We start from the raw sequence: 15,484 nt of genomic DNA on the forward strand, positions 1-15,484 counted from the left end.
TTTTCTTTTTTTCCCCAGCTGTGGCTATCTTAAGCCCTTGGAAAATCAGTTTATAGTACAGATTTAGAATCAGATACAACAAGGACTCAGAAACCAACCAGATTGCTGACTGTTGTTACCATCTTCCTTCTTCTCAGTGTCCTGTATCCACAGGTTAAATTGCTGATCCTTGAAAGGCTTGTTCTTCCATGGCTGCATGATTGATACACAGTCAAGCAGGAGAGCAGTAAAGGGAATACTTGTCCCAGAGGCAGTGACAGCTTTGTATTTTTAAAAGGCTTGTGCAGACCTTTTAGCCGAAGAGGTGAACAACAAAACAGTAGCTATACTGTGTTACAGGTAGGGACGTTGCAGCATTACAAAGCTAGAGGAGAAAGTCCTTACCATGGCCAGTATAAGGCAGTAATTTCCTTAAGCAAGTATTTCCTTGTTAGCGAGGAGCTTATAATCACCAGGGCTGCAAGAAAATGTTTTGGCCCCTGCCTTTCCCCATACAAATACACTTGCTGGGTGTCCTGAGAAAGTCCTGCGCTCATGTCCCAAAGGGCCCAGGTGAGCAACTCCAGCAGCCATTGTGAGATTGCTGTGTAAGTCAGCTAGCAAGGTTTCAGAGGGAGCAAAAAGTCCAACCAGCTTAGATAATTTGCTGTCTGAAACCTGTGCTTGTGTGGCTTCTCTCTCACTGGTTTCTCAGTGTGTTTGCAGATGCTACATTTGTGCTTCTGAATGCGTACCTACCCAGAGTAGCAGCTCTGATTCTGTTCAGTTGCCAAGAACAGCAGCATCAAAACAGTTCCCATCTGGTTTTGACAGGTTTTCTTTTATGACAAAGCTGGTAAAGATGTTCCTGCAGCTGCACTGATAAAAAAGCGCATGGATTGCCCTGTGCACATTTGGGTTTACAAGGGAGTGATCTGTAAACTAGATAAATAAAAATGATAGGAACTGTGTTTTTTTGGATAGATATCTTTAGCCCATATTGTATGACTGATCTAGTTTACTGTCTCGACAGACAGTTGTATGTGTTCATATGAGAGGAAAAGGGAGAAGATAGGTTCTGACTTTATGTAGATCTGTGCCTGCAGAAAGGCTAAATTGGAAAAATGATGGGTTACCATTTTGAAAAGCAGTCCAGGTATTTAACAGATGAGTAATTATCGCATGCCTTCAAAATCTCAATATTCATGGGTTTACACGATACGATAATCTGCAACGGTAAGTTATGCATGCTGACTGTGGCGATGACACAGAACACTCAGTAATTTTGGAATATGTAAACAGTGGGATTCAGCACACATGTGAAAATAACCTTTCTCTGTGTTCTTTAGCACAATTCACTGGAGTGGAATATTATGATTGGAACCAAGGGGCAGGGAATCAGGACACCAGTGTTTGACTGTTGCCTGGAGAACTACACCATCAAAAGATGGTGAAATAGTACTTTGCCTCTTAAAATACGTGTGATTTGGCCTATTACTTTAAAAAGCAATGTGTATATGTGTATATATATATATAATGTGTAGTAAGTTGCCATACCTGTTAAAGAATGGAATTTTTAAAGTCAATGTTATGAGGTAAAGCAATGAATTCAAGACATGCTACTGAAATTATTCACACTTTTTTTTTTTTTTTTAAGGGTGAGCCTGGAAAAACAGGCGAACAAGGACTGACAGTAAGTGCTCTTCCAGTTTGCTAAGAAACTGTAACAGATTTTTAACACCTTTTTGAAAACGTGGAATTCCAGAGAGCTTTATAACTGTATTTCCAAACCTTCCTTTGTCTCAGTGCATTTGATGTCTCATTTGTGAAGAATACACGAGAAAGACAAATTTCCTCTTTTTACATACAGTTGCCTGTAATATAAGACCAGCCGGTTCTTTCAGGTTGCAGAAACAGAGGGAAATAAAACAGTCAGGGGCACAGCAAAGCGAAAGAACCAGGCAAGGTTTGCCTGGTTTGTGACCCCCACTTACCACTGTCACTGAAGTTGAATTGTCTGCCTTGAGACCATGGAGCAGCACAACAGCCATCTACTTATTTTAAGGGCCAAAATCCCAGCTGTCTCTGTGGCAATTGTTCTGTCCCTTTGCTTGATGGAACAGCGAAGGCACAGTACAGCATACGGAAACAGTCAGAATATTATCCTCTCTTGAGGTTTTGTTTTTGTTTTTGTTTTTTTTTTTGTCATGTGTGGGAGAATATAAAAGCCAAATGAATGCACTTTTCCCAAATATTCAGATATGGGAGAAGATGTTTTCTGTCGCATCAGGAACTAATTAGCCCTATTCATTTGGAAGCAAACTGAAGCTTCACTGGTTGTAAATCAGCTTCAGCCACAGGGTAAAGCATCAGAAGTTTCTGTCTGTCCCAGAACTGTGAAACACACAGTGATTTTTTTCATTAAGATCTCCCTAAACACTCATGGTCATTTTTATTTTTTTATGAGAGATGACAGAATTGTAGCCCATGCCATGTGTTTTTGATTCCTGAATGCTTCTGAGAAGGAAGATTATATGCTTAGCAATCACTGCAGATATGATTACTACCTATTTGAATTTATGAAGTTTTAAACAGGTGTGATGATACTTTATCTTGAAAAATTGCGATGCATTTTGGATTGACAAAATCCAAAGTGTTTTGGAAGAATAAGTCAAGATTCTGAGACTCTGAAATATCTGCTGTGATCAGGAAGTTAGTCCTATTTTCTTTTCAAAATAAAGATTCAAGAGAACCAAAATCAAAGCCTCTTAAAGGTACTACCTTGTGTTTTAGCACATTGTAGGTTATTTTTTCTTCTTTCTGTTTTGGTTTATTGGGCCCTATTGTTAATAATATGTATAATAGATAGGAAAGATATATATATATATATATATATATATATATATATATATATATATATATTTGTTCTGTTTTGTTTCATTTGTAGTCTCCTTTTTGACCTCTGAACCAAACTCACTCATTCTTCAACAGTGTCTTCCTTCTGTTCAAGACCAGGTCTTCAGGGTCACAGATTCTGTGAGGGTCTTTAAAGTCAAAGAGAGTCTGTCACCATGTTCAGAAGATTCCCACTGCTCTAAACTAGCCATCTGTGTGTAAGAACTAAACAAATGCTACTGAGCCGTTTCTCTAAATGCAGCTGTGTTTAAATAGGGAGAAAAAGTATTATAAAAATCAAATTAACAAGCTTGAATTAGAAAAAGATCCCAGACTATATGAACTCCCAGCTCCAAGTGCTTGGTCTAAAAGCTAGTCTTATGGCTTAAGCATTAAGTTGTGTATAGATCAAGCAAAGAGCACCAGGGTATCAGGGAAGCAATTAATTTATTTTTATTTTTCTTGGTGCTTTTGACATACCCTTTATGCCAGTACAGGTTTCCAGACTGTCTTCCCTGTGGAAAGTGCTACAACTGTTGAGATACTGTCTAGCTTCATCTAACATCTTCTTCCATCGTGTATTTCTTCACTCAAATACCTCTTTGCTTCCATATTGAAATTTGAGGTGCTGCTACAGAAGTTGCTGATTTCCCAAAAGGTGCACTGTAAATTGTGCTGCCAGAGAAAATAGGTATAGTTTGCTGTGGAGAACACAGGCCTACCTGTAATTCTTTTTCCACATTATCCATCCATCTTTTCAAAGTAAATTATAGCACAGACCTCTGCCCTGAGGGACTTCTGGGTTAATATTGCAGGAACTATTTTGTAAAGGCTAACCTTTGTTTCACACTGAGTCTGAAGTACAAGTATCTGGTTTTTCTTCATTTGAAGTAGAATCTGGGAAATAGATGCACATAAAGCACTACCAGTCCTGGTCTCCCAGAAGCCCACCTGTGGATTCTCATTGCCCTCATGTCCAAGACCCTTTCCAGTAAGAAGCCAAATAGTGTGGCATGTACTCTGGTTCTTCTTCCAGAATGGAGACAGGATACAATCAAGGAGAGCACCAGATGCTCAGAAACAATCCCTAAGTTTTGGATGTACTTGCTGATGTTGGTGGAAGCCAAAGGCTATTTGTATCCTAAAGGAGCACACTCTCAGCAGCTTTAAATCACGTGGTGCTGTTTAATTCAAGAAGAGCTGCAGGCCTGACCTCTAGATTATAATAGTGGGGATAGAAGCTTTTCTTTTCCAAAAGTGGTTTACACTTGTGTTCAGTAACATGCCTCAGTATTTCTAGGTGAATATACAGAATATTGTTAGAGCCGATGAACTCAGTTTTAACCTCTGAACCAACAATGGCATAGCTTGAAATTACTTAGTTTTCTATTTTCTCTTCTTACAAGAAGTAGAATAAAACTCCTGAAGAGTGCAAGGTGGTAGATAATGAGATAATAGCATGTTTTCCAGCTGGTGTCTCAGAATGTACCACAAGCCTATTACACATTTGAGGAACTTGTGACCTACTCAAACAATGATTCACAAGAAGTTGAAATCATTTTAATGCAGTTGGAGTTTTAGAAGTGTTCATGTTCTCATTGAAATAAGAAATATTCTCATTTCTCATTGAAATAGGAAATCCAGTGGTTCTAGTGAAGACAGGGCAATTTATTCCACCTGAGAACCTGCTGCCACATTCTTCTCAATTCTTAGTGAATTGCTGTGTCAATAAAGAAAAAGAAAATTGTGTCTCAGGTGGTGTAAGAGAGTGCAGTAATAATTCAGGACCTTTCTCCCTCTCAGGGAGGGGAGGCTTGTTTGGACCAGATACAGATGATAATGTATCTGATGACAATGTCTGAGCTCTCTTGCACGAGTTCTACTTTGTCATGAGAGAGCTCAACCAATCTTAGGTGCACAAGGGAAGTTTAACCTGAAGACAGGGAATAACTTTTCTTTTTCTCCATGTCTAATATAAGTATGTGTGGGTTGCTTCAGGGTGGTGGGAGGAGAGGGCTTGGAAAGCCAGTTGTTGCTTACAGGGGTGTCTCATTCCCTGTTGAAAATGTTCCCAGATTGTCAGAGTGCCAGCGTGCTTCTGTTGCTCTTGTGGTTGAGATGTTGTGGAGGGCTGGTTTGCAAGGTCTTCTGTCACTATTTGTTGGTATGTCAGGAAGAACCTGCTTTATTTTTAAGCCACGTAGGGAACAAGGGAGCTCAGTTTATTTTCAGTAAGGTGGAGGCTTAGTTCTAAGTTAGAAAGGAGCGATTGTATGCATCTTTAATGTTACAAGAGAGCGTAAGAATGGCTAGTTAGTTCCGATTTGTGTCTGGTTTCCAGGGCACTTGAAAGCCCTTTGGGTGTACTTTCTGCAGGAGTTGAAGGTATCGTTCCTCTGTGCAGAAAGGATTCAGAGAATTCAGAGGGAGGCCAAGCAGTGGGGTAATGCCAAAGGGATTAAGTTTTGTAATGTAATGTGGAACTAGCAAAATGTCTGCTATGTAAGAGGGAAGACTGGCAGTTTCCTTAGCTTTTCAACCTTTTCAGTTAAAGTTGTGCCTTGCCTTTCATAACTCATCCCTCTTCCCATGACATTTACCTTCTCTTCCTGGTGTTAAGGATTCTTAAATGCCAGACTTTTTTTTTTTTTACTTTTTTTTCCCTTCTTCTCATTTTTTCAGAATGGATCATAAATGAATTTGTGATTTTTCTGCACCTACAAGCTAGGATTTCTGGTTGCTAATGAGGTACTTAATGTAGTCAGTGACAAGAAACCTCAAATGCTGACACTGATAGATTGAAGTTTTCAAATTCAAAAATTGCAGTAGGACAGAAGGTATGCATAGGTTGTTTTTACTTCTAATTTCCATATGGGAGGACTTTTTCAAACATTCTTGGTACTTTTATATTTAGAACTATTCTCAACCAGTGCATAGTGATAAAAATTGGAAAATCAAAATTTGTGATAATTTTAACTCCTTGGAAAATAAGTCATTTTAAATGTGTTCAGTGTAAGAGTCAACAGCTTCTTGTCATTGAGAAAAATATATTTTTTCTCCAGATATTGGCTTTAAAGACATGTAAGTAATTATACAGCTGTTTTTCATGAACAGAAAGGTCCAGAACAACCAAGGAATGCAGGTAAAGGTGTCTCTTTGCAAAAGAAATCTATACTATAATGATTAACCCAAATGCAAAATCACTCTACTTAAGATGTATTGTTTTCCAAAGTAGCAGGCTTGTGCTAGTACAGTATTGCTGGGCATCTGTTCAAGAAAACAAGACTTACTCTTTTTACTGGTTATTCAGAATAAGAAGGACCTTTTTCCAAAGGATATTCCCATACATGTGAAGAGTAGAAGAGTGTAACTTTGCAGTTAAATCTGTAAAATTCAGATATTTAAAATGTATTAATATACATTTTTTGTCTGAGGTTTAAAAAACAAAACACACAAAAAACAACACCAACAAAAAAAAACACTACCAACAACAACTGAGAGGGAGTTGGCAGAACTGACTGAGAAGTGCTGCTAGGTTCAGTTCAGTCTTTCAGGCCAATGGCCAAGGACAGATCCTCACCTGGTGTGAATCTTCATAGTTCCTCCAGGAAATTACTAATTGTGATTTTGCTTTCAATAGCCAGAGATCTTCAGCAGCCTTCTTGGTTTCATTCTGGAAGCACGTTCACAGTAAATTTTAGAAGGTGTTGTTTGGAGTCTATGGAGAACTAGCAACTGAAGTGGAAAATTTCAGCCTGTGCCTCCCACAGTAACTTTTTTTTTTTCTTCACAGTATAAATGCGTTTGCCTTAACCTATAAGTGCTAGTCTTAGGGAAATTAGTCTTTGGCATTTTGGAACCTCTGTACTTCAGTAAAGGTTGCCTGGGATGTCAGAACAATGACTAAGAGAATGATGATGAGAAGCTCTGCCTGAGCACAAATTAACAGTTACTGCTGCTCCTTTCATCAATGAAGGTAGCATATGGGACTGCTGTTTAATCAAAAGTTATGTGAGGTTTCCCATCATAGCTGATCTGTTTTCTTAGCTGGTCTTTCTTTTATCTAGCTGGTTCATCGGTACTAAAGCATTGCACATTTCAATACTAGTACTCCAGATATTGCAGTCTTTATGAAACACTCTTCAAACACACAGGAACACATTTTCAGAATTACATTGCATGCCTGCTGCACACAGCAAATGGGATCAGTGAGCAGAACACAGGTTTCTCTGAAATGCGGGTGAATACTTTGTGTGAAACCTGTGCTTTTCCTCTTCATGTACATCTTCTGGGTTTCCTTCCTAAATTCTCTGTTGTTAGGTTTGTGGAAAAAATAGTGTTTCATGATTCTTATAGGCACAAGGGAAAATATGCATTCTCAGATACATTCTTGGTACTTCCTTTGTCCCACAGAAAATAGATACAGTAGCTACTAAAGGTCTTCTAGTTATAAGGAATTTTTACTTTAGACAGGTAGTATGGAAGTGTTTTAAAAAAAATAATAATTTTGTTGTTGTTTTATTTCAGAGCTTTGGAATAAGAGAGTTTTTGTATGTATGTATTGAACCATCATGACATGCTTTGTTTTATAACTTTTTCAGTATATCAACTTTTTCAGTATATGTTTATTTTTTTGTTATATTTTTGCTTTTTCATTTGGTGTTTGTGGTCGCTATCTGTGAAATCTGATACCTTGTAAAACAAGGTATCAGATTTCACTGGAAGGTTACACCTATCCCAGACCTGCAAATAGAAAATACTCCAAGCTTCGTATTTTATACATTTCTTTAAATGTTAAGCAACTGAGACATTGGAAATTAAATATAAAAACACCACAGGAGCCTGTTCTTAAAGTACCACACCCTGAATTTCTGTGTCTTTAAATTACAGCTTTAACCTTCACAGGGCAGCATTATTTTTCAGCTTGCTGAAGCACAAGCAGCAAAGTAAGCCTAAAAGAAAAACATAATTGTAACATGAGAAGCAAGATCTATGAAGAATTCTGGACTCAGAGTTTTTTTTGACTACATTTGGGTCAACATTTTCAGTTTTTATTGTTATTATTATTTCAGGTAGTTGTTAGTCAAGGCACTCAAATGTGTCAGGCTGTAACTTCCTTTGATCATTTCTGTGATGCCAAGATTTGATATGGATCAAGCCCTGGAGATCCCTTGATTTCAGGAAACAGAGGCTGAAGAATGGTATTCATCATGGAAATCTCTTAACTTTTAAAACCACAATTGCTTAGAACACTTAAAAACATTTGTTTACCCTTGGATGCCCAGTTTTTCAAGTGCATAAGTACATATCAGATAATTCTCCATCTCCAGAAACATACAAATAGCAGTTGAATTTCTTGGGACCAACACAATTTCTTTTTCCGGCCTCCTGTTGAGGAGTGAATTGAATGAGAATCTACTTCAATGAAGCCCTGCAGCAGCTTGTCACATCTGCCTAACTAGTTTACTCAGTTGCACAAGATTGAAAATGGTTCTTTAGAAGTGTTCGGGGTATCTGAAATAGTGAGAACTATTTTTAATTTCTGTTATTTTTAGTTATCCTTCTATTTTGGGCAACCATATCAATCAAATTTTTCTGCTACATCAGCTGAAATTTCCCACTGAATATTTAGCAATTTAAAGGAAAACAGGTTGATTTTCAAAGATGCTAAGCATCTTTGAAAGTTACTTTATCCAAATGATTGAATGGCGTCAATAGTTCTCATGAACTGGAGTTTTTGAAACCAAGATGCTCTTTACAAAATGAGTGCTCTAACATCAGTCACCAGTGGTTTCCAAGTTGATCCAAGCACCTTCACATGGAAATTCTGACAATTTCCAATAATACATGCAAGAGGTGGATAATCTGTGTAGATGAAGTTGATAACAGTTATAGATATTTGTTGATATAGATATCAGAGGTAGGTGGAATTAGGAGGTGAAAGAAGGCTGTAGCTCTTTTTCTGTAGGCTTAAGTTTTACCTTCTTCATATTCCCAGTGATGATAGTCACAGCAGCTGAATAACTATATGTTACTTATTATTAAGGAAAAAATACCACATACCAAAAAGAAAACACCTGGGGAGTTGGTTGGAACCCTTCTGGTATTCCTTGCCTTCTGGTCCTGTCTCAAGACCTACACAGAGATTTTAATTGCTGGTGTTACTGTCTGTTCATCAAGTGGGCAACGCAGTCTTCTTCCCAGATCAGTTAAATATTAGAAAAAAATAATAATCAGTGCTATTGAAGTTCCCATTTCCTATACAGGATCTTCTGGAAGCTATGAATTGTATCTCTGGGAATGCACTGAAGTCTTTTATTTATTTATTTATTTTTTAATCCCTTCATGCTCCTCCCTCTCACAAATTGTATTTACTTACTTTTATTTCTGTTTATCCAGTGCAATTCTGTACCTTGCTTAGATAATGTAAGTAACTCATAGAAAACAGGTACTTCATGGCAATTCAGGAGTTTTTTACTGTTTGTCAAAGTCAGTCTTTGTTAGTAACTAAATTTCAGATTTTCTGTTTATGTGGCTGCTGACACGAATATGTGGGGGATGGATGGGAGGTGTCAACTGATGAGCTGCTGTGTTTCCACATAACTGTGAGCTTCTTTCCCAGTGCTAGGGAGCAGCCCTTTATAGGAAAATTGTCTTATTCAGCTGTAGCTTACAGTCTGAGCACTCACAGAATAAGAAGCACTTATTACATGTAAATTGTAAAATTTAAACTTTTAACTTTAAGCTTTTAATTTCAAAATTTCAATCAGCTTGCTGAAGGTGGCCGTATTTTTGAGGACTGTTCTTGTCATTAACTGGTGTAATAGCTCAGTGGGCATGAGACACGGGAGTAATTTCCAGTCTGAATAAAATTTTAAGTACCAGAAATATAAAACTGCTAATTGTATAAAATATTTAATAGTAAGTATCTACAGCTTTTCTCTAAATGGTTCATTTTAAAAGCACAATGAGAGCCAGATTTTGCTACTGTGTAAATACTTTCTTATTCAGTAACTCCTCTGGAGGAGCTGGAATGATGGCAGCAGTGAGGGGAAAATTCTAGGGAAAGATATTTTCCTGGAGACATCCGCAGTGTTTTGAATTTTATCCATCCCACAAGCTGACAGCTACAAGCACCAGGCACAGAAATGCTCAAAAGAGCAGCACATTTCACAGTTCACTTTGGGGAATACTATTAATAAGTGAGTGATAAATTTACCTTCAGAGAGTAACTTTGTTTTGAAGGCTCCCAAGTGATGTTTTCATAGAGCTGGATGTCTTCCTGGAGACTTCTTGAGCATTGCTTGCAAGCAATAGCCTGTTCATTTACCACATTATGTAGTAATGGTGCCCTCAGCCTCAAGTAAATCTTATGCTTAGAATTCAGGCACTTACTGAAAAAAAAAAAAAAAAAAAAAAAAAAATTAAATAACAGTTTACTGAAATGTGGTAGATTGGTATGATTTTTCTCCACTCTGAAAAACCACGTGATCACTCTACTCACTGCTCTAATCATCATCAGAGCTGAGTGCTTGGGTACTTTCATGTCCTTTTGAAGAAAAAGGAGGAAATTTGTGATCCTGCATCACACAGGAGTCTTTCCTTTTACAAAATCTGTCCCTACAGTCAAAAGGAGATGCTTGCAAGACCCTCATTCTGCTGAGATAATCAGACAGAAGTTTCAAGAAGAAACGCTAATTTGTGCTTTTGCAAGTTCTGATGTCTGGCCCAGACATGTGAATCCATGTTTAAAACTGCAAGGTTTTCATCCAGTTCAGGGGATCCAATACCAAGAATTACAACCAGGGAAGCTTTTCCATGTTAGCATCAGAGCAATGTTCCAACAGGCCCTGCATCTACCAGAAAGGGATAGTTCAGCCTAACTTCACAGTACCCTAAAAACCAATTTGGCCCAACAATTTGAAGCATCAATACTATTGTTCAAGATTTCTGAATAATTCCAGTTCTGACATCAATTCCTCTTTTATCATTTCAAAATTCAGAAGGAGTTGGATTCTCCAGTTTGGGGCTTTTTGTTTTTCACCCTCCTGGACTCAGAATTATCTTGCTTGATATAGGACCAGCACCTCCAATAGGAACATGGGGAAAAGATTACCTAAGGACTGTGCTGGACATGGTCTGACTCTTACCAAAACAAACTGACATAATGTCAAAGACATGGTTGGCTGATCTATTTCCCTGCTGCTTCCCCTCTCCGCTGTGGCCACAAACCACTTGGGTACTTCAGAGATGCCAGACGAGAAATGGGCCCAATTAATATCAGCGAGGCTTGGACTCCTCTGTGACATTAAGCAGTTAAGCTTTCCCACATTGAGGTATCTCTTCCTGCCTTCTCAGGTCACAGGGGCAAAGTGGTGGTTCTTTACTTCCCAAGAGTATTCTTAATGATTTCTGAAGTATTTTCTGTTATTTGCAGTTGATGGCATAAATCACGTGTTGGGTAAAACATAGTCATGAATGTCAATACCTTTAATGAACTAGAAGATGAGGAGATGTAGAGGCTTATGCTTCTCTCTGTCAAATAAAATAAAATAAGCTTGATTACATAAACGTTGCTTTTATACTGCCAAGCAGAAATATTACCATGGACACACAATTGGCTGTTAGTTGGTATCAGAAACAGAAAATAAACAGTCATCTTAATGCTGATAGATTTGTCAGTACCAGAAAAAAACAGATGGGATGGAAGAGAAAAGATTAGAAAGGGGGAAAATTTGAGTCTTCCACTTAGTAGTTAAATCTGTTCCAAAAGAAGAGAAAAGACCCATTGTGCATTTTCAGCAGAAAGTTTTGCTTTTCCTTGATGTATAAAACATCAGCTGGTTTCAGTCCAGTATCTGAATGCTTACACAATAGGACAGTTTTAATTGGTCATTTATGTTTAAATTGGCTTGAGTTATTATGTTAATTGAATTGTTTTCCCTTTGCAGGGACCTCAGGGGCCTCCAGGACAAAAGGTATAGTATAAACAACAAAACTGTGAAAGTGATTATTCCTCCTGGTGCCAAATTGTAAGCAGAAAAGGTGAATGGAATTAGCTACTGTACACCACATTGAATCCATTAGTTTAAGCTCTGAATTTTGTTTTTGCAAAATGCAACTATATAACGTGAGATGTAAGATTTCCCATTTCCACCGTCCTTGGAAGTTCAAGCAATGTAAAACAGACTCTTTTCAATCTGTCTGTTTAACATTCAGATGAATATATAAGGTCACTATAACTTTCTTATTCTTGCCCTGGTACAACTATGAAACCAAAGGTAAAACGTTGTGAAAGGTGGGGAGATAGGGTTTCTGATTAAATGCACGTCCTTACTCCAGTAGATCAGTGCCATATGACTACAGAATCGACCAGCAGCAACAAAGCACATAGGTGTTGCTGATAAATGGTTCTTGGCTGACTGTGTTCAGGTGGTCTGCCAGTGTTTTCCTGTTCCTTGTAACCCAGGACCTGACTTCCTATGAATGCCTTTAGCATTATTTACACTCATTAAAGCTGACTGCCTCAGTTTGATGGAGTGCGCTTTGGATTTATGGAATGACATCATTAAAACAGTCCTAGATGTATCAGCAATAGCAGCTAGTAAGTGGCACCATTCCAGCATCCTCACCCACACACCACCAAAGCAGTTCATTTTCACATTGATTTCAAGAGATAAGAAGGGTTATGGAAGATATTTGATTTGGGCAGGCTTAATTTGTATTAAGGAAAAAAAAAGGAATTAGTAGTATTAACTTATGTGGCAAAGTTGTCACCTCTTTTTCTTCTGAGATAATATTCTTTAAAATGAAGGTTTGCTTGCATGGGTTAAAATGAAACTTTATGAACAAAAGAAAAGAAAGCATGATAATATGTAAAAATGTAATAACAGAGCACATAAATCCATGGGATTTTGCCATGGATATAGCTGTAAACTATACAGAGTTTGCAAGCTGAAGGAGAAGACTACTCTTCATGTTTAGCAACGCAGGAATGTGACATTGTAAAACTGTAATGATTTAGAAGTTGCCATTATACAATTATTTGTATAATTGTATGGGGGAGTGGGATTTTTTGAGTGTACAGCATCAGCAAAACCCACATGCTGATGAGCTTTTGAATATATGATAAACCTTTATTGGTTAAGGGAACAATAGAATCAATTTTATTTACACTTTCTAACATCCTGTGTTTCATAAGAAGTCAGTGGCTATATGTGACTGTCACTGAGAGGAGGAATTGTTACAAGCAGGATGTTTTTTTCAGACTGATGGTTTAATGCCATTTGTCTTATAGTTTTCTGAAAAATTATACAAAGATGTGAAAATGCTCACAAAAGGCCCCTTTGCAGTAGCTAGCAGTCATGGCCATGCATCCAGCAAATAGAGGCAACGGGAATGCCAAAGTGAAAGCTTTGGGAATAAGGGGAAAGCATTCAGGGTCATGGAAACAGGCTGAGGTGCCAGTATATTATTTTTTACTGATTTGCAGCTCTGCTGTGAGCTGAAGCCTCCAGGGCTTTCAAATGTTGGAGTTTTTTGGAGGCCTTCATGAGTTGTTTCCGTTTCTTGTTTCACAGGATTATTCCATCCATTATTTCCTCAACTCTATTTTTTTGGCAAACGTGCATCCATTTTGGCTGCATTCCCTCTGGGTGTTGGTGTCCTTCCACTAAACCATTTTTAGTGAAATCTCTAACCGATGTGAATAGAGGGGAAAACGTTGTACGCTGATTCTTGGGCCTCAGGGCCTGACAGGCCTCACAGGATGCTCATTTGTTTTATGGGTGCTGGGCAACTGTACATCTCACCGTTGACAAAATTTCTGCCTTTCCCAACCCCCTGGCCATATTTTTTTTTAGAGTACCAGCCTTTCAAGTATCTATTGCACTTTTGTAACGTGTTAAGGTGCTTAGTAGTGGAAAATAAAAACTATGCTTACAGTTTCCTTGCTGAGCAACAACAATTTTATAGAAAGAAGGGAAAAAACCTGTGTAATCTCATAATTTTCCTGCTTTCCTCATGCCTTAGCTTTATACTAAACATCTGTAGCAACAGTCAGAAAAGTTCCTTAAAAAAAAAAAATATTGTCCATGATACAGAAGTATGAGAGCTGTGTAAAAAGATCTCTCATGTTACAAGTCAGTGATAACATTTGACTTCCCCTTTTGTCTACTCCATGTGTTTGTCCTGTTTATTTTTATTTTGTTTCATTTTATTTCATTTAATTTAATTTTATTTTATTTTAAATGATTGCAGTAATGTTGGTGCAATTTGAGAGAGTATCAGCAATTAGCACTTTTCAGGCTGAATTGATGGAGATTATCCCTTAAAAGATTTTAAATAGATTGACCCTACCAGTTACTGAGCTAGAAGCATCCCTCCACTTCAGATGCTTTAAGCATTTGAAGCATTAAAGGTTTTGTTCAGGTGCTATGTTAGATTGTGTCAGAACAATCTCAAAATTTATTGAGTGCATTAAATGGAATTCCAATTTAATTGTTACATTTCTTGTGGAGCATCCACAACATCACAAAGTAGACACAAACTTGAGGCTTGCTTCTGAGAGGCCATACCATGGGGCAGTCATTAAAATGTACAGCGGGAGAACATGTATAAGTATAAAATGTCATCTGAAAAGAGAGCTCAGCTTGACTGAAAATTAGTTTTTGAAAAATTTGTTGCACTTTCAATATGCAAGTATTCACCATCATTTTTAAGTACTGTATTAAGAGATGAAAGGTTTCATGACCTGTTTAATTTGCTAAACGCTGGCGTCTGTTTCCCACCAGGGTTCTGTTGGAGTGCCTGGTGTTCCAGGGAGAGACGGACAAGTGGTGAGTTCGCTTGACTTTGTCAGCACTGCGGTTATTTATGTCATTGATTAAAGCTACTCAGGGCTCGCAGGGCTCCTTCACATGAGCAATATGCAGCAGTACAGCCAGAGCTCTGATTTCAAATTAGTTTATTGGAAAGGAAAGTACAATCTGATTTGTGCTTTGAAGTAATCTTTTCTAGCCTAAGTTAAACAGTCATTGAACATAATTAAGCTGAATGTCTGATGTTTGGATTTGATGATGACTGATAGACATCCATAGATGTGATGTATAACATTAGACAATGTTGTTACAAGCTCACTTTTTTCTGCAGGTTTGGGTTTTGTTTTGTTTTATTTTCTATTAATTCACTCCCATGATGCAAACACTTATATGATATTGGATATTTATACGGTGCCAATGCATTTTTAATGCAAACTACAGAGAATAATGAGAGTGGAAAAGCAGGTGGAGAATAATATAAAATTATTGCCAGGGAAGAAAATGCAGAGAAATTAATTGAAAAGAAATAATCTTGAATGCAATTGGGAGGAGATGCTAAGTCAGACAAGTCGGTGTCATCTTTCAGAGCCAACACCAAGTTGACTCAGTTCAGAGTGGCGCTCCATAAGGAGGGGTCGCAGTAAAGCAGCAGGGCTGTTTCACAGCATTGCTGAGGTTTGTTGGCAAAGCTGGGTGGTGAAGTTTAAATAATATCCCTCCCTGACTGTAAACAGTATTATCCATCTGTTGTTCTCATAAGCAGTAACATTCATGCTGAACTTGAAAAGCAC

The 15,484-nt window shown here is 37.8% G+C and overlaps 1 protein-coding gene across 10 annotated transcripts in view; it reads left to right on the top strand.

Annotated features, from left to right (window-relative positions):
* Positions 1–15,484, top strand: part of COL25A1 (collagen type XXV alpha 1 chain) — a 300,658-nt gene that overhangs the window by 216,441 nt on the left and 68,733 nt on the right. For all 10 annotated transcript variants that reach the window (XM_027457462.3, XM_072036929.1, XM_072036928.1 and 7 more), the window contains 3 exons: positions 1,637–1,672; positions 11,826–11,852; positions 14,667–14,711. In XM_027457462.3, coding sequence (XP_027313263.3) covers positions 1,637–1,672; positions 11,826–11,852; positions 14,667–14,711 — 108 coding nt within the window. The remainder of the gene's footprint in view (positions 1–1,636; positions 1,673–11,825; positions 11,853–14,666; positions 14,712–15,484) is intronic.

The sequence above is a fragment of the Anas platyrhynchos genome, chromosome 4 (assembly GCF_047663525.1).
Source record: "Anas platyrhynchos isolate ZD024472 breed Pekin duck chromosome 4, IASCAAS_PekinDuck_T2T, whole genome shotgun sequence".
Taxonomy (NCBI): domain Eukaryota; kingdom Metazoa; phylum Chordata; class Aves; order Anseriformes; family Anatidae; genus Anas; species Anas platyrhynchos.